Source organism: Eleutherodactylus coqui, chromosome 6 (genome assembly GCF_035609145.1).
Source record: "Eleutherodactylus coqui strain aEleCoq1 chromosome 6, aEleCoq1.hap1, whole genome shotgun sequence".
Lineage (NCBI taxonomy): Eukaryota > Metazoa > Chordata > Amphibia > Anura > Eleutherodactylidae > Eleutherodactylus > Eleutherodactylus coqui.
Window position 1 is genome coordinate 22665988 of NC_089842.1, and position 23917 is coordinate 22689904.

The 23917-nt window shown below is 47.1% G+C and overlaps 1 protein-coding gene across 1 annotated transcript in view; it reads right to left on the bottom strand.

Moving 5' to 3' along the window:
• Positions 1-5682: 5682 nt before the first annotated feature.
• Positions 5683-23917, bottom strand: part of LOC136572010 (sodium/potassium-transporting ATPase subunit gamma-like) — a 49440-nt gene continuing 31205 nt past the window's right edge. Inside the window, exons 3-6 of the mRNA XM_066572633.1 lie at positions 20247-20321; positions 16607-16640; positions 7037-7077; positions 5683-5792 (exon numbers count right to left, since the gene is read on the bottom strand). Of these exons, the coding sequence (XP_066428730.1) occupies positions 5773-5792; positions 7037-7077; positions 16607-16640; positions 20247-20321 (170 nt within the window). The 3' untranslated portion in view covers positions 5683-5772. The remainder of the gene's footprint in view (positions 5793-7036; positions 7078-16606; positions 16641-20246; positions 20322-23917) is intronic.

Here is a 23917-nt window from a genome sequence, read left to right on the forward strand (position 1 = left end):
GCAGAGAAAGGCTGCTTTAAAGGCCCTTTCACACATAACAATGATAGCTCAAAACCCATCTTTTAAGTGATTATCGTTGAGTGTAAATGTGCTCTCCGCGCACTTGCCATGCATTTTTGTCCATCGCTGACTTCAGGTCCGCATGAAATCTTCGTCCCTCAGGATAAGATAAAACGGACCGCACGGGCAGCGCTGATAACAGATGATAACATTCTTTAACCCCTTCCCTAAATGTACGTCCTGGAGCGTCGGGGTATGTATGCAGGGAGGTTGCAGGGCAACCTCTCTGCATACAGCGCGGGCGTCAGCTGTTTAGTACAACTGACACCTGCAGGCAATAGCCGCGATCGGCTGTTCGGCCGATCGCGGCTACTAACCCTTTAAATGCCGCTGTCAATTCTGACAGCGGCATTTAAAGCCCTACGGCCCCACCACGATGAGATCCGGGGAGCCGTGCAGGTGTCAAGGCTGCCAGGGGCCTTCTGAAAGGCTCCAGGGCTGCCTTGAGAGACTGCCTATCAAGCCATCCCTGTCAGGTGGCTTGATAGGCTTCCTGTGAGAATGCAGTATGACGTAATGCTACAGCATTATGTCATACTGCAGGAGTGATCAAAGTATCGCATGCTGTAGTCCCCCGATGGGACTTAAAAGTAAAGTGAAAAAAAGAGCAATAAAGTTTTCTTAATCGTAAAAAAAAAGGAATAAAAGTCTAAATCCCCCCCCTTTTGCCATATCTATAATTAAAAAGTCTAAAAATACATATTTGGTATCGACGCGTCCGTAAAAGTCTGATCTATCAAAGTAGTACATTATTTACCCCGAACGGTGAACGTCGTCCCAAAAAAAAAAAAAAAGAACGACAGAAATGCACTTTTTCAGTTACCCTGTCTCCCAGAAAAAAAACACAATAAAAAGGGATCAAAAAGTCGTACGTATTCCGAATAAGTACCAACGTAAACTACAGGACATCCCACTAAAAATGAGCCATTGCTGAACTATGTCGATGGAAGAAAAAAAAGTTATTGCACACAAAATGACCGCAGAAAATAATTGAAAAAAAAGAGTAGTGTAGTGAAAAAAAATTATACAAGTTTGGTATCGTATTAATCGTACTGACCCATAGAATAAATTTATCATGTCGCTTTTGTTGCAGTTTGTGCACCGTAGAAACAAGACGCACCGGAAGATGGCGGAATGTGTTTTTTTTTTTTCATTTTACTTCACTTAAAATTTTTTTTACGTTTTTCAGTACATTATATGGTACACTAAATAGCACCATTGAAAAATACAACTCGTCCTGCAAAAAACAAGCCCTCATACAGTGACGTCGATGGATAAATAAAGGAGATATAATTTTTTTAAGGGGGGGGAGGAAAAAACGAAAATGGGAAAAAAAAGGGCCGCGTCATTAAGGGGTTAACAGCCGCTGTCCTGTGGCAGAATAGCGATGTATTTAGAGAATAGACCACCCGCTATTCTCTAAATACATGCAGTTTCTGACAAATGTTGAGCGATTGTCTGTGTGTGTAAACGCACCTTAAATTAAATAGGAGGCACTTAATGAGGTTTGATAAAGGGGAGGTGATTCCCTCAGCAGTCCGCTTGAGGCTCCTGGGTAGGACAGATGTGAACCCAGACGGTGTGAGGCTCTCTGAATGGCAACTAGACTGTAGGTAAATGGACATAGTTTATGATGTATTATGAGTTATTGCATAAGGCTGACAAGAGAGGGACACAGTTGACGTATAGTGAGTGACCAGGCGGTCAGGGTTTACTTTGTCTACCTGTTAATGTACAGTTCGGAATACTGTGAACCATTCCTGAGTCGAGAAGATGGCAATCCTGAGTAGTGACTAATCCCCTAATGTCACGATATATATAAAATATTCACAAGAACTGGATACGGATACAAGTTCAAGAGAGGAACTACCATCAGCCACCTCCTCTATAAGAAGACAGCAACATCCAAGTACCACCAAAAAGTAAGACCGGTCCAATGGAGTCAGCTAAATGGGAAGATCCATGCCATCAACATGCATACCTTGCCAGTCATCAGATACCCTGCTGGTATAGTGAGTTGGCCAAAAGAAGACATGGAGGCTGCAGATGATAAGACCCAGAAGCTCCTCAAAATGTACATAGGATTCCACCCGAAGTCCAACACTCAAGAGACTTTACAGCAACCAGAAAGTTGGTGGATGGGGTCTGATGGGGTCAAAGCCACCATCCTAAATGAAACTCGGAGCATCCAGGAGTACATTAATAATATGGCACCCAGAGATGAACTACTGAGAGAATGCCTAAGGCTGTAGCAGCAGACATAGACAGAAGAACAAATGGAAGAAGGGCCATAGGAAGATAATCCCCTGCATGGGATGTACCATCAACAGATAGGATCCAAGGCTTTGCATAGATGCCTGGGAGACAGTCCAACACATAGTGAGTGGCAGAATGCAAGATGCAGCTGCAGTGAGCCAGACTGAGCGCAGACCAGCGACAAGGATAAAGCAGTGGGGAATAAGATGGTCGTCAATGGTGGCTCTGCTGCTCCACTCTAACATGGCGAATCGTGCTCTCCACCGGTAGGCCACATGCGAAGTGGCAAAAGCAACTAAATAAAGTGATAAATATAAATAATATAGGCAGTTGTTATGGCCTGCTACCCGTGGAGTCGGGTAGGGGAAGATGTTAATCTGCCATGATGCCAGTCTGTATACAGGTAGGGACCTATTCCGGACAAAAATAATAAATATAGAAAGTGGAGAACTAAACAATAATGGGGGTAGTAGTCATTGCACTTCTGTAGTGTCGTGTGAGACTCCAGTGCAGTATGTTGACGATGGGAAGAGACTTCAGGAACCGGACTATAGATGATGAAAACAACTCTTTATTACAGGCACAGAGAGCACTTGACGTTCCAGTCACATTGCATTAAATTGAGGCAGATACTGAAATGAAATGACACTTGCAGACATTGATGAATTCAGCACACACTTCTAGACTTGGATCACCTTTGATCCTTGTTCTTCTCAGGGGAATAACATTGACTTCCAGCTTTTTCTCCATGGCTTTGACTATTACATTAAAGATTACTGGCTTGCTTGATCTTCTCCTTTCTTTCCTCTTTTCTGTCCTTTCTCACTCTCTCCACTGCTAACACTCCAACATAAATTTGCTTCAGGTACTTACACTTAGATGTTCTAGCTCTCCATCACACTGACTATTGCAGATGTTCTCTTTAGAAGACTTTGTTAGAGATGTTCATCTTGTTCCTCCCTGGTCTCTATCTCTGGCTGTCTTCGCTCAGCCATCTCCAGGACTAGGCTACTTCTGATGAGTGGTAAGATCTTCTCCATGTTCCTCCCCGGCCTCTATCTCAGGGTCCCCTGAACTAGACTGACTAACCCCGCCCACTCTCTACCTTTTATACTTTTCCTGTCCACCAATCCTGAGCTAAGGGAAAGCTAACTAGCCAAAACCAGATTTATCTTGGAGTGCCTGACAGGTGTGAGAGCAGGTTGGGGTGTATTCTGCACAGTCATACAGTGTTAAGTTTTGGTGTTCCTACCACCTAACACATTGTTGACCATTTAAAGCCACATACACATAATTTACCATAGCTATAGATACATACACACAATTTACAAATATATACACACTTCACATGAGGTAGCAATAGTAGTGCAGTGGGACCCCAACTCTGGGGTACTACACAACAGGAACAGCATACACTGAATGGCACAACCATGCAAACCCTCCAAAATCCAGAGAGGAGACTCCACAGAAAGTTGTGGAGAATAGCAGAGCTAAGATCCTGTGGGACTTACAGATATGGACAGACAAACTGGTACTGGTCAACCAAGCAGACAATGTGGTAATTGATAAGGATCAGAAGACAGTGGTGATGATAGATATAGAGGTACCAAGCAACAGCAACAAGAGGAAGAAAGAGTATGAGAAACTGGAGAAGGAGCAGGGCCAGAAAGAAGAACTAGAGGATATAGAAAGTGAAGGCCAAAGTGATCCCAGTGGTGAAAGGAGGACTTGGGGCTGTGACTCCTAAACTGGGGGAATGGCTCCAACAACATTGGAGCACACTACTCAGGAGTGTGTAATACTAGGAACAGCCTAGATTCTGCACAGAACCCACAAACTCCCAGGCCTCTGGTAGAAGACCCAAGGTAAAGAAAGACACATACCACCATAGGGGTGAGAAAAATAAACATGTTTGCTGTCTCTGCCAGGGTCTTCAGAGAGAGGTCACATGTCTTTTGGTCACTTTTTTTTTTCTACTAATTTTAACTTTTTGTTTTTTATCCCCCATAGGGGACTTGACATTGCAATATAATGTAATGCCATAGTACTACATTATACCACGATCTGATAGGCAGTCTGTCAAGCCACGACATTGGCAACCAAACAGCACCCTGCGATGTCATCCAATTTAAATGCCACTGCCAAAATTGACAGGTGCAGGTAGCCTCAGACTGATATATCTAATGCGATCCTGTGTGATTGTGGCTGAAAGTATGGACTGGTTTATACCAATATCTCCTAAGTAGGGTTATTGATTTGTTACATTAGTGACAACAATATCACACATGACCAGCAGATGGCGACTCCTGATCACTGTTTTATATCACATATCTTCAGTGCTGACGGATATCAGCCACTCCCCTTATAACGCTGCAGTACTGATATAACCCCCAGAGACATATACATCATATGTGACTGATATCAGCCCCTCTCCCTTATAATGCACTGGCACTATTATAAGCCGACATGTGTATGGATAGGTTAAGGTAAAGTCACCCGAAGCAAGCATGACTGACTCCTCGGGTGACGTCACATTGCAACTTTTGTCTTGGCAGACTGTTTTTGCGTGGGGCGTGGGGGGTCGCCATTGTTTTCCCCAGTATCTGTAATGGATACTGGCCCTTTAAATAAGTATTTCACATGAATATTGCTATTTTGTTTCTCCTGAGAGCCATAAAACACACACAGCCCAGAAAATATAGAAATAACTTATTTTTATTGGTGCGTTTGGGGAAGAAGAGCAAAAAAAAAAGACTAATTTGCATATTTTATCCATGCGCATATATCATATATAGATCTATCCTCTTACAGCCATTTATTAATATAGATTTATATCACATGCTATATACAAATAATTTAATGGGGGAGGTCACTTTTTTCCCAAAGTCCACCAAATTAACCCATTCATCCATGAAAGAGAGACTTGCAGGAGCGCAGCAGTGATACACTTTGGTGTCAGTGACCAAGCAGACCAGTTAGAGTGCTAGCTTCATAGACTAATATGGGGAGGGGGACATTATTACCCATAACCCCCTGTATTAGGATTGAGAAACCATTTGATTCCCTTTAACAGGTGCCATATGTTTGGTTGCTGCCTAATTCTATATCTATATAATCACCATTATAGACAAGGTGGGGGAGGGGCAGGGAGAGGTAGTGATTTAAAGTGTCTGCTCAGTTACAGCGCCCCCTGTCTGAATCTCTTTGTGCATCTTGCTCTGTGTATTGGGTTGGAGGTGCCTTCTAGGAGGGGAAATGGAAGCTCTTTGTGTTTTTGGTTGTGGTAATAGGGTTGTTACGCAGGGGACAGTCACGCATGCATTGAACACGCTATCTGGGACATTGACGTTAATGGGAGGAGGGCAAATTCCATTCTATCCCTTCCCCATCGGTTCATCACGAGGGAGAGTCCAGAGACTCAATCCAGCAGCAGAAATGAAGGGCGGAGACTGATGACTATACACTTCCGGCAGGAGCTGAGGGAGAGAGAGACGGGGACAAAATGGTTAAACAACAGATATTTAGGAAAACTGGCACCAACCCCATCCCCTGGTCCCATCCAAAACACTTGGCACTATCCCCATTCCTTTTAAGATATCTGGCACCATATTTCTCCCCTTCGAGAAAAATGACACCGCTCAAGAAAGGTGGCAGTGCCCCCACTCCCTTCAAAGGGTGGCACTACCCCTCATTTCCTTTCAAAAGTGGCACCATCTTTACCACCTCCACCACTGCCCATCCTCTTCAAGAAACTTGGCACCAAATATATCCCTTTCGAAAAACCTGTCATCATCCTTATACTATTCAAGAGACCTGGCACCATCTTTATCTTCTTCAAGAAATGCGTCTCCACCACCATCCCATGCAAGAAATGTGGCACTGCCCCCATATTTATCTTGCCCTTCTCCAGTCTGTGGTTTTCTTACTTCATACTCCTATTATTTCTGTTCATATCCCCTCATTGTCACCCCCTGCTGAGTCATGATCTTTTCTACAGACTCTAAGTGCAGCGGGGGAGGGGAAGTGACAACTAATGGGAGCACATTTCTGGCCCACATTTGTGGTTGAGTTTCTCAGGCCCACTCTACTGTTGATTGACTCTGTTCTCGGCGTCTGGTGGCAGGGGGATCGTCTTGTACAAATAACAGAACACACAACAGACCCTGATCTTACAATGGCGCCATCCTTCATCCATGACATCTATGGTTTCCATTATTTTCCTGCAGTATTAAGTAACTTATAAAAATGTAATATTAAATGAGAGCGATGCTTCCTGCCGCTCACCAATGTGCTGCACCATAAAGTGAGAAAGGGCAAATCTGTGAAGCACCCTGTGATTGCCATACAGTCCAGTCCTGAATTAAAGGGGTATTCTGCCTAAGACAAGCCCTGTTCATATGCACTGCTAGTGCGGTTCCTTTACTTGATATGCCCTCTCTATTATGCAATATGGAGAGCATCTACATTACAAAGAGTATCTCTACATCTGAACGACCTGTAACTACTGTACATTACACAGAGAACCAATTGATTCATGTGAATGGTGTAATACTTCATCTCTCCTTTGGAGGTGCTGCAGAAAAATTAAACACTTGCTGATTCAGGCTGATTACTAGGGGCCGATGCAACAGGACAACCTGTGATCAGCAAATCACTATTCTAATAAAAAGAGGCCATCTAAAGTGAACAATTCCTTTAAGTACTCTTGGTGACCACTTACTTTGAGTTTGTAGAGGCTGCCGTCCGTCAGACTGCGATCCACTGAAGCAAAAGACAAAAAATGTTTGTTTCTATAGTAAAAAATGTGTACTTCAACATCTGATATAATAATATGTGTGTCACCTCTTCACTCTCCAGCCAGGCATGGGAATCTTAGAGGTGCCCTCCCAAATGCAGTATACAATATGTTGACAAAAGTATTGGGACCCCAACTAGTTCTGTGTTAGGTGAAAAGGATATGCAAAGCGGATGTGTGATACATTAGGTATAAATGAGAGTATCACACGGCATACCCCAGTACAGACCATCAGAAAGCCACCAGGTGTAAAGCTGACAACGGGGTCTTTGGTGGAATGTCACCAACCAATCAGTATGGGACGTTGCAGCGATTTTTGGACTTTCCAAAGTCCACTGTTGGCAATGTTATTGGAAAATGGACAACATTTAGGTTGGGGGTTGGGGGGGGGTCTCACAAACTGACAGAACGTGGACAACGTAGCCTTATATGAAGGCATAGCGCAAATTGTCTGCAGAAACCCTCAGGAGGTCTCACCGCCATTCAAAACATCTATTAGCACCAGAATCATCCATACAGAACTGCATGCAAAGGGTTACTGGTGGAGAAGCGGCTGCACGGCAAGCCCAACATCACAGCAGTGAAAGCACCGAGGCGCCTGCAATAGTTACATAGTATTATAGGCTGAAAAAATGCATATGCCCATCTCGTTCCGACTACCCGCCTCTCCCCAACCCCCATGTTGATCCAGAAGAAGGTAGAAGCCAATTTTCTTCATTTAAGGAAAATAATTCCTTCCTGACTCTACTCTGGCAACCAGAATAATCCCTGAATCACCGACCCTTCTGAAGTAATCAGTGATATAACATGTGATATTATTACACTCAAGGAGTCCAGACGCCTCATAAATGCTTTTATCAAGTTTGCCACCACCACATCCTCAGGTAGAGAGTTCCACAGTCTTACTGCTCTTACAGTAAAGAACCCCCTTCTATGTCAGTGTAGAAACCTTCCTAATTTTAATAAACTTAATTTTGATGACCTCTCTGGGTATTGTAGTCCGCCCATTCCATGTATTACTTTAGTTGCCTGCCTTTATACCCACCTAAACTCTGATATATCCTTCTTGAGTACCGCTGCCCAAAACTGTCCACAATATTCCGTGTGTGATCTGACCAGTGACTTGTACAGAGAAAGAACAATGTCCTCGTCATGCGCCCCTAGACCTCTTCTGAAGCACCCCATGATCCTATTTGCCTTGGCAGCAGCTGCCTGACACTGGTTGCTCCAGTTAGGCTTACAGATAACTAAAATCCCCAAGTCCTTCTCCATGTCAGTGTCCCCAGTGGTTTCCCATTTAGTGTGTAATGGTGACATGTATTTCCTGCCCGTGTGCAGAACCTTACATTTATCAGTCTTAATCCTCATTTGTCACTTTCCTGCCTCCAGACTTCTCCAGATCCATTTTCTACTGCCTTCTGTCCTCTCTTGTATTTGCATAATTTTGTATCATCTGCAAATATTGCGATTAATAAAAACAATAGCACCCAGTACTGCCCCCCGTGGTACCGCACTAGTAATGATGACCCCTCCAATACTGCCCTCCATGGTACCGCACTAGTAATGATGACTACTCCAATACTGCCCCCTGTGGTACTGCACTAGTAATGATGACCTCTCCAATACTGCCCCCTGTGGTACTCCACAAGTATCGGTGACCCAATCAGAGTATGTACCATTTATAACCCCCTCTGCTTTCTATCACTGACCAGTTACTAACCCCCTTACACACATTCTCCCCCAGACCATCCATTCTCATCTTATATACCAACCTTTTATGTGGCACAGTATCAAACGCTTTGGAAAAGTCCAGATCCACAAGATCCAATGACTCTCTCCCGGTCCAGTTTACAACTAACCTCCAAATAGAAGCTGATCGGGTTGGTGTGACAGGAGCGATTTCTCATAAACCCGTGCTGATATGGAGTGATACAGCTATTTTCCTTGAGGTCCTCCAGGGTAGCATCTCTTAGAAACCCTTCAAACATTTTACCCAAAATAGAAGTAAGACTTAACGGCTGTTTCAGTTTCCAGTTTCACTATTTCAGTATTGGCACCACATTGGCTATGCGCCAATCCAGTGGAACAGACCCCATCACTATAGGGTCTTTAAATATAAGAAACAGGGGTCTGTGTATAGGCCCATTTAGACACGATTAATCGCTCAAAATTCGCTTAAAGGCAATCTTTTGAGTGAATCGTTGTGTGCATTTACACGGCAAGATGATCGCTCAAAATTCGCTCAAATGGCAGTTTGAGTGACAGTTTTGAGCGTTCACTTTGCATAAGCTCTTAAGTAGCTAACTAGCTACCTAAGAGCTTATTGGTGTGTAAATGAAGGGAGCAGTGTCTTCTGTATACAGCTGCTGTGTTTTCAGAGCGCTCGGCTGGTATCCTGCTGAGCGCTGCGAGCGGGGTATGCAGAACACAGCTGAAGCACCATCTTCTGCATACTCCTGTCGTGTTCTTCGAGCGGGATACCAGCTGAGACAATAGTATCAGCGGTATCACGCTGAGAACTCGGCACACGGCATTGTATGAGCGAATCGTTAACGAAAACTGCACGATGGTCGCGCGTTTAGACACAACGATTATTGCTCCAAAGACGGCTTTTGAGCGATAATCATTGTGTCTAAATTACACTTAATAATTACTTAATTCAATTAACACCCGGCAGTGTATGCCACTGGGGCCCTGCGGATTGTCTATTTTAATCTATTTATGGTGGCTCTGCAGTTCTTCCTGGGTTAAGAGCTATTTACACAAGGCAATTATTGCACAAAATTTATTTAAACGAAGGTAAATTTGCAATAATTATATCTAAATGTAAAAACCTTGTTTACTATTTGTTTACTTTTTGTTATCGCTTACTTTCAACCAGCATACAAATCCTATACATTATCCTAGTCAATAAAGTTAAAGGTATCACTAAGCTGATCGAACTGGGTCTTCCTAAGTGTAGTATTTGCACAAAATTCCTTTTTGAAACACAAGTTGGAATGTATTATACTATGGTCACTATTTCCCAGCCCCCCCCCAACCTGCACCCCCGTTATTCTGTCAGGTCTGTTGGTTAATAATAAGTCAGAAATGGCCGTCCCTCTAGTCGGGTCCTCTACAAGTTGGAAAAGGTAATTGTCTTTAGTAATTAACAGAAAGTTGTTACCTTTATGAATTCTGCAGGTTTCGGCTTACCAGTTTTTATGCGGACAGTTAATGTCCTCCATAATAATTACCTCATTGTGATTGACTGCTTCATCTATTTGCTTCAATAATAGATTTTCAGTGTCTTCTGTTATATTTGGTGGTCGATAGAAAACTCCTATGAGGATTTTATTATTTTTCCCTTCATGTATTTCTACTAGAGATGAGCGAGCGTACTCGGAAAAGCACTACTCGCTCTAGTAATTTGCTTTATCCGAGTATCGCTGTGCTCGGGTCTGAAGATTCGGGTGCCGGCTCGGAGCGGGTAGCTGCAGGGGAGAGCGGGGAGGAACGGAGGTAAGATCTTTCTCTCCCTCTCTCCCGCCCGCTCTCCCCTGCTCCCCGCTGTGACTCACCTGTCAGCCGCAGCGGCACCTGAATCTTCAGACCCGAGCACAGCGATACTCGGATAAAGCACATTACTCGAGCGAGTAGTGCTTTTCCGAGTACGCTCGCTCATCTCTAATTTCTACCCATAGAGACTCCCCATGTTCATCTCCCCCCATATATCCTCCAGGAATTTTGAGCTTTAAAGAGGATTTTACATAAAGACAAACCCCTCACCCTTTCTGGTTTGTACGATCTGTTTTATACAACCAGGTCTCTGTTATTCCCACTATGTCGTAGTTTTCCTTGGATATTATTACTTATTGGTCAGAATTCTACAGTTTAGAACAAATTTCTTATTTTTTATGTTAATTGTATCCCTACTAACTGTTCTTGCAGTTTTAATTACACTAACCATCACTCCACACCCAATCCCATTACATAGTCCCAGGTCACTGTCTACACTGTCTTCCCCCTCCCCCCACCAGTCCCTAGTTTAAACACTCCTCAAACCTTTTAGCCATCTTCTCCCCCAGCACAGCTGCCCCCTCCCAATGAGATGCAGCCCATTTCCGACAGTAGAACCTGTAGCCAACATCAAAGTCAGCCCAGTTCTCCAGGAACCCAAACCCCTCTTTCCTACACCAACTCTTGAGCCACTTGTTTACCTCCCTAATCTCCTGCTTCCTTTCTGGTGGGGCACGTGGTACAGGTAGTATTTCAGAAAATATTACTCTAGAGGTTCTCGCTCTAAACTTATATCCTAGTTCCCTGAAATCATTGTTAAAGGGGTTGTCTCGCGAAAGCAAGTGGGGGTATACACTTCTGTATGGCCATATTAATGCACTTTGTAATATACATCGTGCATTAATTATGAGCCATACAGAAGTTATTCACTTACCTGCTCCGTTGCTAGCGTCCCCGTCTCCATGGTTCCGTCTAAATTCGCTGGCGGCTTGCTTTTTTAGACGCGCTTGCGCAGTCCGTTCTTCTCCTTTCAGCACGAGCCGCTTCAGTGTGCTCCCGGCTACAGCTCTTCTGCGCATGCGCAGACGAGCTGTCACTGCTCGGGAGCGCGCTGGAGCGGCCATTCTGTACCATCCTCTGTTAGAGGAAGGTGCAGAGCCGCCGAGCTGTCCCAAAAAGCCGCCCAGCTGTCTCGCCGTCCTGCCGCCCAGGTAAGTGATGGGCCAGGGGGGCTGCCGCTGCGCCGGGGGGGGGCTGTCGCTGCGATGGGGGAGCTGTCACTGCGATGGGGGGGCTGTCGCTGCGATGGGGGGGGCTGTCGCTGTGCCGGGGGGGACTGTCGCTGCGATGGGGGGGCTGTCGCTGTGCCGGGGGGGGGGGGGGGGCTGTCGCTGTGATGGGGGGGCTGTCGCTGCGATCGGGGGGTTGTCGCTGTGCCGGGGGGGGCTGTCGCTGTGATGGGGGGGCTGCCGCTGTGATGGGGGGGCTGTCGCTGCGATGGGGGGGGCTGTCGCTGCGATGGGGGGGCTGTCGCTGTGCCGGGGGGGGGCTGTCGCTGTGCCGGGGGGGGCTGTCGCTGCGATGGGGGGGCTGTCGCTGCGATGGGGGGGCTGTCGCTGTGCCGGGGGGGGGGGGGGGGCTGCCGCTGTGATGGGGGGGCTGTCGCTGCGATGGGGGGAAATGTCGCTGTGCCGGGGGGCGGGGGGGCTGCGCCGGTTACCTGCTGCCTGGCGGTGGGTGACTGGTCGGCGGCATTCAATCCCGGAGTCCGGTCGGCGGCTGCGGGGCGTCTGGTTGTCAGGGAGACACAGCTGGTAGCGTCTCGGGAGCGCGCACGTCGGGCTGCAGCAAGCGAAGGGAGAAGAGCCGGCGGCCATCTTGGGAAAATTTTTATAAGTTGCTGAAACGCTGGAACTGTAAGTAGAATCCAGCTAGAAAAGTCATTTACAGGGGGGCTTATTAATGTATGCTTAATTAGGGGGACTGGGCAAAAAAAAAAATTCACTGCTTCCTCGAGACATCTCCTTTAAGGACCTTCATCTAACTTTGGCAATGTGCACCAAGACTGCTGGATCCTCACCAGCCTCTCCTAGTAATCTGTCAATTCAATCCGCAATGTGTCGAACCTGAGAGTCAGGAGGACAAAATACTGTTCTACAATCCCAGTCTTTGTAGCAGATTGCTCTGTCTGTCCCCCTAATAGATTCCCCAACTACCAGGACAGGTCTAGCCTGCCCTGCACTCCTATTTCCCTTCTTACTGGAGTAGACATCCCCCTGGTGGTCAGAGGGCATGTCGTCCTGCAGCATCCCCCTCATCTACCAACCTTAGGGTGTGCCAGTTCAGGACTCCCTTCCCTGGATCTCTTCCCTCTACCCCTCCTCCTATCACCCAGCTAGCTGCTGCTCATCCTGCTCTCCCGAACTACCATAGACCCCCACATCTACCCCAGCGAGTGCAGCTCAGTGAGCAGCAAACTCATTTCCATGATGCCAGTGGATCTCAGTGTTGTAAGTCGCTCATTTAGATCCAGGATCTGGGCTTCCAAATGCGCAACACGCTCACATCTCGTACCGCAGTTCAGGGACTGCATACACGGCACAAGATGTACCCGGAACGGCGTTGTCACACACTGAGCACTCTCTAAATGGGCATCATGCAGAGAGATTAGATAAAGGTAATATATGCAAAAAATCAGAATAGATGAGCAGCAATTAAATACAAGTGGCTCTTCCAAAATCACTAATCCCAGGGCACACACTTCACACTCACTTATGTTTGCTTTCTATAGCTCTTATTAGTAATACCCCGTCTCCTCCGCTGTTTGGAAAGGACACAGATCCAGGCTGAGGGCTTCTTCAGACGTGCGTATATCGGCCGGGTTTTCAGGTCCGGCTGATATACGCTGTCCCTTTCTTCAGGGGGAGGAGGCGAGACAAGATGGGAGCAGTGCACTGAGCTCTTCTCAAGTAACTGCTGTGGATGGGGGGGCGGAGCGGGAGGAAGAGTGAGAGTGAGACATCTCGCCCCCCCCCCGCAGCTCACCCGAGCCAGCTCGGATCACTAAGCAGTTCCTCAAGCATCGCTCATCTTTAGTAACAATCTAACCCTCCAATACACCCCTCAACACGATGTATTAAATTTCTAGGAAAAAGACAAACAATATCGCTACAATGTATGAACTAAAAGATTACTGGGACTTCATATAAAACCTAAATAAACAAATAAAATAGGGAAAGTTGCGCTCCGGCTTGCTTCACACGGGTGATTGTGATTTTGCCATGAGAAAATCGTGGCAAAATCGCGTCTTTAATCCCACGATTTTTGAGCGTCAGCACCGCTTTTCCACCAAAATCGTTGCTGCCGCTCGTAATTTTACCGCAACTTTTTTAGTGAAAGTCAATAGGACTTTCTAATATTTACATTGCATCGCAAGTTTGTGGCGATGCGATAAAAAGGAGGCTCCATAGGGAAACATGGGAGCTAAAAAAAACGCACATCGCAAAAAAAGATAAAGCATGCCGCGATTTTTTTGCTCTTGCAACATCGTATGAGTGAAAACATCGCTGATGGGAAGGAAACCCTTGTAAATCGTTTGTTTCTTATACTGACCCGCATCACGAGAAGGTTGCACTATTTTCTCGCCTCTGTGAAGCCACCCTCGGCAGTTCCAACGCTCACAAGCCACACGAGCGTATGCATGCTTATGCGAGTATGAACGCAGCACTTTTGCAGAATGAACAATGTTTTTTTTGCCTGCACATCAGCATATTTTTGTATCCTTTTTCCGCATGCAAGGCATGTACATTTGCGCACATCAAAAGAATTTCACTGATTGAAACGGCTAATTAGTCTAATAAGTTCCAGATGTATTTTTTTTGCTGCACAAATAACGTAGCGTCTCACGCATCTCCTGGTGTATTTTGCGTGCATCTGCACATCCCCATTGACTTCTATGGGGACTTGTGGTGCACAAATGCACAGAAAAATATAGAATGCTGCGTTTTTGTTTTCTTTTCTGCACAACCAAAATGCCAATACGCCTGTGTGAGGCCGGCCTCATGGGCCATTTACACGGGCCGATTATCAAACGAACAAATGTGAGCGATTATCATGCAGTGTACATGCAAAAAAAAATCACTCGTTCAGTGTAAAGGCCCATTTAGATGGGATGAATGTTGGGCAAACAATTCCCGACACTCGTCCCCCCTACACTCCCTCCCGTGCTGCTGCATGGGAGCTAGTATCTCTGGCTCGCTCACAGAGCAGCCAGCAGGAGGGTGGGGCAGCTGCAGGAGATTTCTCTCCTCTTGCGCTCCCCACCCCTCCCCATTGACATAACATAGCGGCCATTCAATACTGAACGGTTGCTATTTACACTAAGCGATCAGCCATCAGCTCATCGTCAATTGTTTATGCAGCAGCACGAGAGCAAGTATGTGCGGGGACAAGTGTCGGGCATTGTTTGCCTGACATTTGTCCCGTCTAAATGGGCCTTAAGGTAAGGCGCCAAGCGAGAATCCAGCTGTGAAGTATGTCAGTCTCAACGCTCTCCATGAGCGCTAATGACCTTAGTGGGGGCGTCAGCGCTCGTGTAGACATTTACCCAACTGTAGTCCCACATAAAAGGGCCATTAAGAAACAGCAACTTATAATACAGCTCACACACTCGCCTATATTTGCTTTAGGCCTCATGCCCACGGCTGTGCCAGTGGAATATCGCAGAATGTGGCATTACCTCCCCTGTGGCATTGCTTTAGTACAGCTCTGTGTCTCTACCAACATGACCGAGCGCCATGCCATACGGGGTTCAGGCTTGGTTTGAGGCGTAGAACGTCTGCAAACTTCATTGGCCGGCTCAATGTCCGGATCTCAATCCCATTGAGCGGGGCGAATTACAACGCCATATCCATGCCCATCATCCCCCGATCACTATCGGAAGCTCTCCTCGGGGAATGAAGGCAAATCCCTCCACGCATCTATGGGAATTTACTGGAAAGTGTCTGCGGAGGGTTACTGCAGTCATTGAGGCCAAACATACTGAAAAGTGTGAATAAAAATCGAATTTCATTACCTTCCATGTGCGTCCCAATACTTTAGTCAACACAATATACATGGAGATTAAGCTCCTTGGAACTATACAGGAAACCATATCCAGGGCTGCAGGGGTCCTCACTGGGGAAACTTCCAAATACATTTTGCAACAGTTTTGCAAAGCAAATCTGCTGAAGATGTTAAATGTCGCCCCCTGCTGGTACCTCTACATATGTGTATTCCGTGCCATTGAAGCTGCTTCGAATGATTAAAGCTTAACAGCTAATGATGAATAACAGACAAAGCGGGAGACGGACTCTATAAATATAACATTCTGTCTGAGCCTCAGCTGCAGCTCGCGTCGGCTGGCATAAAAGGACTGCGCAATTCATTATAGAAGCTGGAACAGCAGGTGCGATGCCTCTGGTGGCAGCAGGTTCACCCGGAGCTGACCGCTCACTGAGGGCAGATTGACAACAATCACTTGCCTGTAAAAGCTGCTATTGTAAGGGATGGTATCACACTGGTGCTGTTATACTGCATTCATCCAGCCCTGCAGGGGGGGCAGCGAGGAGATGGAAAGAGAAGGTTTTGTCTGGCGGAATTGTTCTAAAGAGTTTTAATATGAAGTTAAAGGGGTATTTCAGTCTGAGGGATTTGAACAATGCACTGGGTAAGTGAAAAATACTAGACTGTTTGGGGTTTGAAGGCTAAGACCCCCACCCATCGCCAGAACAAAGGACACCTATTGTCACCAACTGCAGATTGAAGTCGTTTGAATAGACCGGTGTTATATCATGCGCCCTGCCACTCCATTCAAAGTCTGTGGCACTGATGGAAACATTTATCTCTGCATTGGATGGGTGATAAATGTTTTTGGATGTAATACCCCTTTAAAGGAAGATAAAAAATAGACATGATATCTGAGCAGGGGTGGGGCTAGGGGCGGGGCTTATCACTTACTTTGCATTCTTTGGTTTACATTTGAATTTGTTACCTGTGGAATAATAGAAAATATTTTATAATAAAAGAAAAAAAAGAGAAAACGCAGAAGAGATAACTAATATATTATCATCTAAGAAACACATATTGGCACCAACTTATCCCTCCTTCCTCCGCACGGCCGGCTACTGCGGAAAAGTTCAGGAACACACTGCAGGGATTTCACCCAACAATAGAGACTATTCTACAACCAAGTATGACTAATTTACTATACAACAATGAATGGATGCACATACCATGCAGGCAACCCCACTGAGGGCCCCAGATCACGGTGGCCCCTGCCTGCTTCCCATGGATAATGTGAGCCTGCCAGGGGCTCTTCATAGGCAGGGCAATGAAAGAGGAGGAGCTGGGAAAGAACTGCCTCTGAGGTGAGTTGGGCTTGTTGTAGTATACATCAGCACCAAGAGGGGAAAGTGACTAAAGCCCTTTTACATGTAACGACTACCATCTCCGTGATTACTGCTCACAGGAGGATCATCACTCAGTGAATGGATGCGGTGCGGGTCGGAGACCATTCTGGCCGCCACCTCCATTCACCGGCTATCCTTCATAGTTGTACGATGGCCTGTTTAAATGGAGCGGCGAACCAACAATGATTTTATGGTCTGCATGGAAGATGCAATAGCGCCACAGCTGGGCCTTTCATTGCATGCGTTTACACAATCATCCTGCAAGCCGATCCATCTAACGAGCGATTTGCACAATAATCGTCCCGTGTAAAAAGGGCGTCATACCTACGGAGAAAAAATCCTGTGATGCTGAATAATAAGTGCCCCCCTGCCATATAGTGGCTTAGCCATGCTGCTGGGGATGGTGTCGGGCCACAAGCTTTTTACTTCACAATTTGTTAGACTACTGCTTGCCGTCAGTGAATAGAAACCTTCTTGTTTACATGAATCTGCTAAAAAATCCTCTCAACCTGGTCCTGCTTTCACAGCTGAGAGTTTGTAAGGGGTGCTTTACACGGGACAGCTGCATCTGAATAGTCGCTCTACGTACAGATGTGAGAATCTTTGGTGGATCTCAGCCCCTCCGAACCGTACGATTATTGGCCGCGGAGTCCACCGCACGCACATAAATTCATGCCAGCAGTGTTCAAGTGAACACTCGCTGCTGCGTTCTCTCGCTAGACCAAAAGCAGCCAGAGGCGGCAGCAGCGAGTGATCTTATGAAGACCAGCGGGAGCCTTCAGTCGAGGATCACTCACATGGATTTATGTGTTTTCAAGAACCAATGAGTGTAAAACGGGAGGGCAAAACGAACAAAAAAAGGTGAGTGGCGCACAATGAACAGGCGCACAGCTCCTTGCAAAGTTGTTGGCTGGTTGTCAATTACCTGTTTACACCGAATGACAATCAACCAGCGAGCTGAAACAAAGGGACTTGTGAACGAAGTGCCGCTTGTCACCCGGTTGGTGGCCGTGTTTACACGAAACAACGCTCTATCGAGCGACTATTTGGACGACAGTTGTACTGGTTGAGGCCGCCGTTACATTGTATCCTTGTAGGTGACACTCTGTGGACTTATATGACATTTGAATGCGGTTTCTGGAACATAGTAACATAGTAGGGCCTCATGTGCAGGGACAGGTCGTATTCTGTGGGCGGGGGCCCGCAGCAGAATCCCACCCCGCCTGTGGCAAGAGGACATTACTTACCCTTCCGGATCCTCTGCGTGGCTGCGCGGGTCTTCCGTCTTCTCCTCTGTGGATGTGGGCAGGTGCACCGTCGCACATGTGCAGTGGATATATATATATTTTTTAAATCTCCTGCTTTCCTGTGGGATCCACAGCATGTCTGCACTGTCAGCTACGGGCGTGCCGCAGATCGGACAGCTTTTATTGACTTCAATGGAAGCCGACCCTGCAGTATCTGCAGCAAGATAGAGCATGCTGCGATTTGCAGACCTTCTGGTTGGAAAAACATAACAAATCAGCATGCTTTAATTAAGCTGCGGACGCCCATGTCTCCCTAGGGGCAGCTTGAACGGCGGAGCATCCACCCAGGTACCCCATGCGGATTCTGCAATTCAAACCTGCCCGTGGACATGAGCCTTAAGATAGTATGTTAGGCTGAAGGGAGACGATGTCCATCTAGTTGGGCCTCATTCCACACCCCTCCTTGCACTTGCTGTAGAAACAACCCCATTCTGGCATACCTCCCAAACTACGAGCAGTGACAGGAGGGACAAATGTAGCTATGTGCTATGTATGATATGACAAGTTTTTATGACAGGGCATGCCCCTTTAACGCTAAATCACACGCCCTCTGTAACCCATAATACTGCCCTTCAGCGACTCCTCACATGAGAATAGGACTTGCAATGTGTGCTGTCTTGCACATCGTACAGGACACGGATGGGGTGTCTGGGCTGCACCATGCGAGCTGCTTTCGAGAATCTCGTGTGCAACTCGCTATTTGCCATGTAAATACAGCCATAGTGGCCCCAATGGTAATACTGTCCCTATTAGCCTCCCAAGTAGTAATAGTGCCCTCTTTAGCAGCCTCCAGTAGCAATAGTGCCACCAGTGACCTCTGTTAGCGGCCCAAATAGTGATAGTGCCCCTAGACGTAATAGTGCTCCCGTTAGCGGTTGCAGTAGTAATAGTGCCCCCATTAGTGACACCACTAGTATTAGTGACCTCCCATAGTAGACCCAATAGTAATAGTAACCCCCAATAGGTGTCCCAGTCAACTTACCTTTCCGCTGCCTCTCTGCTCGGTGCCCCCTCTGGATCCCGCTTATCTCCCTTGGCCTCAGTCTTGACAGTTGGTCACAGGCTTGATAGCACATGATCGCTGCAGCCAATCTCCGGCCTCAGTCATGCTAACACTGGGGCCAGGGATTGCAGCAGCATGTGACCGGTTGCAGGGAGATGAGCGGGATTGAAATGGGTGGTGAGCAGAGAGGGTGAGTATAATGGGGGGCACTGGCGTAACTATAAGGGATGCGGTTGCTCCTGGGCCCTGGAGCCTTAGGGGGCCCATAAGGCCTCTCTTCTCCATGTAGGGAGCCCAGTACTAGAAATAAAGCATTATAGTTTGGGGCCCGGTTACTTACAGGTTTTGCATTGGGGCCCAGAAGTTTCAAGTTTTTGCATCAGACCTGGTTGGGGGGGGGATGTCTGATTGTGGGTCAGCTTCTCAAATTTGTGACTGTCCTGCAGAATCCATGCGCTGAACAGAAACCGCCACATGTAAAGATCCCTTCCGTGGGAGCCAGCAGACCTCTTCCTGTTCTAACCACTTGCATCTCACAGCTGAAGTGCTCGTTACTGGAAACCGCTTGTTTCTATTTGCTGACAGCAAGCAGAGGTTGTGAAGAACTGAAGCGCATAGTAGAATTTTGCAGACGTCTACATTATACGAAGTTTAAAGAGGTTGTCGAGCCGTGAACTGATGTGATTGACGAGCTTTTCTCAGCATAAGTCATTAGTGGCTGATAAATGGCATCCTGCCACCAAGAGCCCCCACTGATCAACTGGTCACGGTGTCAGTGTAAGGGCTGAGCTGCAATACCACACACAACCTGTGGACAGTGTGGCGCTGCCATATTTTTCTAATCCCTTTAATTATGGATAAGGAATGGAAATGCTTACTAATAGCGGTGACGATGCCCAGTACGAACATAACAATCGCAAGAATAAGCCCCGTCATCCGGAGAGTTTCATAATCTAGATGAAATCAGAGAAAGTTAGTGATAACAAGCTGTGAGGTGCGTACAAGTTTGTGAAACTACTTGGAAAAGCTAACATTCCTGACCCACGTCACAAGCCCGAAACCTGCTGTAGACTGATGAGGGGCAAACACCCCGAAACAGCTGTCTGTGTATGGACTCTGGCTTGGCTTTCAATTCGCAGTCATTGTTACAAGACTTGTATAAATAGTCTAACATTAACTTGCAGGAATACTGCCTTCCAATAGGTGGCGCTGCAGAGTTATTGTTCCATCTTCCTTATTTGCAAACTACTTATCCTACGCTACTTGGAGGATACTGCGGACCTGGCGCAGGACTTGTGACTTCAGTGGCATTTCTATTCTGCCATCACATGGTGACATGCATAGACAGCTCCTGCGGGACACGTCGCCCTTTCTTGGACTGATCTCTAGTGATGGAGGTGCGTGTATGTGGTCCTACATGCTGAAACTATATAAGCACCTAACGGTCCTACTATATGGGCGTTGTATAGGGACATTATTTACAGTTCTACATTGGTATTATTTGGGCAGGGTACGGTGGTGTACACTGAAAGGCCACTTTATTAGAGACCCTCGCCCACTGCAGCTTCCCTGTATGGAAATTAGATCCGTCACCGTGGAGTGCAGAGGGAAATCACGTGATCAGTTTGAGTGTGAATCTACATTCGAAGGGAAAATCCAGCGATATGAACGACTTCCAACGAGGCCAGGTGATCGGTGCTACACTAGCCAAGGTTATGATTTCACGGCCAAGCTTCTCGTTCAGTGGTGGGAAGAGTATGCAGAGAATGGCGTGATTCAGAAAAACATCAAGTGAAAGGGGATCCTGTCGTTGGAAACAACTCGTCTGAAAGGAGTCAGAGGAGGATGTCAAGAATCGTTCTGGCCAACAGGCTGCACAGTCAGGAGAAGCCAAATTATGCTAATTGTCAAAACCAATCTCTCCCCTAGAAGTTGTCGGAAGGGATGAAACTTTCTCTGTGTGATTGTAACATTGTTATAAGTAACTGATTACTATATCAGAGCCTGTTGTATTGCCTCTAGCTTGGATACAAGATGTGATACAGGGGGCATAGAGGCTCTAGTACCCTGTTGTACCGCCTCTAGCTTGGATACAAGATGTGATACAGGGGGCATGGAGGCTCTAGTACCCTGCTGTACCGCCTCTAGCTTGGAAACAAGATGTGATAGGGTGGGCATGGAGGCTCTAGTACCCTGTGGTACTGCCTCTAGCTTGGATACAAGATATGATACGGGTGGGCATGGATGCTCTAGTACCCTGTTGCACTGTCTATAGCTTGGATACAAGATTTGATACAGGCGGCATGGAGGCTCTAGTACCCTGTTGTACCACCTCTAGCTTGAATACAAGATGTGGTACGTGCGGGCATGGAGGCTCTAGTACCCTGTTGTACCACCTCTAGCTTGAATACAAGATGTGGTACGTGCGGGCATGGAGGCTCTAGTACCCTGTTGTACCGCCTCTAGCTTGGAAACAAGATGTGATACAGATGGGCATGGAGGCTCTAGTACCCTGTTGTACCGCCTCTAGCTTGAATACAAGATGTGGTACGTGCGGGCATGGAGGCTCTAGTATCCTGTTGTACTGCCTCTAGCTAGGATACAAGATGTGATACGTGCAGACATGGAGGCTCTAGTACCCTGTTGTACCGCCTCTTGCTTGGATACAAGATGTGATACAGGGGGCATGGAGGCTCTAGTACCCTGCTGTACCGCCTCTAGCTTGGAAACAAGATGTGATAGGGTGGGCATGGAGGGTCTAGTACCCTGTTGTACCACCTCTAGGTTGGATACAAGATGTGATATGGGCAGGCATGGAGACTCTAGTACCCTGTGGTACTGCCTCTAGCTTGGATACAAGATATGATACGGGTGGGCATGGAGGCTCTAGTACCCTGCTGTACCGCCTCTAGCTTGGAAACAAGATGTGATACAGATGGGCATGGAGGCTCTAGTACCCTGTTGTACCGCCTCTAGCTTGAATACAAGATGTGGTACGTGCGGGCATGGAGGCTTTAGTATCCTGCTGTACTGCCTCTAGCTAGGATACAAGATGTGATACGTGCAGACATGGAGGCTCTAGTACCCTGTTGTACCTCCTCTAGCTTGGATACTAGATGTGATACGTGCAGACATGGAGGCTCTAGTACCCTGTTGTACTGCCTCTAGCTTGGATACTAGATGTGATACGTGCGGGCATGGAGGCTTCAGGTTCTATATGGTATCCTGCGGCATATTGGTTCACATTTGCTGTAACTGAGCCACCACATTGTGCAAACCTGGCAGTCGAAGTTGGCGTCCCAGATGGTCCCATATATGTTTTATTGGTGATTAGTCTGGCGGCTGGGCAGACATGGAATTGCGACAATGTTGTGCGGGCTTCCTGTGACCCCCTTGTGTGTGCGGACGAGCATTATCCTACTGGGAGTCCTCATGAGAGGAACACATGTGGCTGCAGGATGTGCTGAACATATCGCTGAGCTGTCATTGTCCCTCGTACCACCACTAGGGGTGACCGACTGTCGTATGCGATGCCCCCCAGACCATCACACCAGCAGGGCGCAGTGTGCCACTCCACAGCAAAGGCAGGATTGAGGCGCTCACCCCGAGGTCTCCAGACAACAACATGGCCATTGTCAGCGCCCAAACTAAATCTGGATTCCTCGCTGAACACAATCCAGTTCCACTCCGTAGTGTCCAGTGTCATCGACGGTGGGAGTCAAAGGCAATAAAAATACTTGGTACTGTGAGATCAAATGTCCTTCAGCCAAGTGCTTGGAAATGGTCCTAACAGACACAGAAGCCTGTATTGATGTCTCTGGATGGCGAACAACGAAACAGTTGGAGCTGCTGGTGCTTGTCGGATGATCAGACGTTCCTCTCCACCGGTGGTCTGTTGGGGGTCCTGAGCCCGGTCACATTGTGTGCCCTCACTCATCCACTGGTCCCAACACCTCCCAACAGTCTGGTCAGACGCTCCTCTCTACTGGTGGTCTGTAGGGGGCACCCTGAGCCCGGTCACCTTGTGTGCCCTCACACATCCACTGGTCCGAACACCTCTTAACAGTCTGGTCAGAATGGCCCGATTGGGGACAATTCATCGCAACCACCATCTAGCTTCTCACATCCCAATAATGTGCCCCTCTCAAACTTTGGTAATGGGGTGAAATCTCTTCTCTTCGTCGTAGAGGCGTCTAGTGGCCAACAAGCTCTACACAGGCGGAAGAAGAGGTCACTACACACAAGGAGCCTCCGAGAGCCTTTTATAGGCCAAGGGGGGAACCACTTTTAGGGTATCAGGTGACAAGACCGTCCATCTAATCGCATTACAACTCTAATCACTTGTATATTAGCCTGAGACTGAACTGCATGCCGAATTTTGCAGCAAAACGGCAACTTCTTCTTGATAAAGAGTGTGCAATGCTGGTGCTCCAACTAACGTGTCTGAATGTACAACTTATCGTTCATTAGCACGGATAGGCTTTAACAGCAGATAAGCAGTTCCAGCGCCATTGTGTCTCAGAAGAAAAGCGAGACTCCAAAAGTTCCA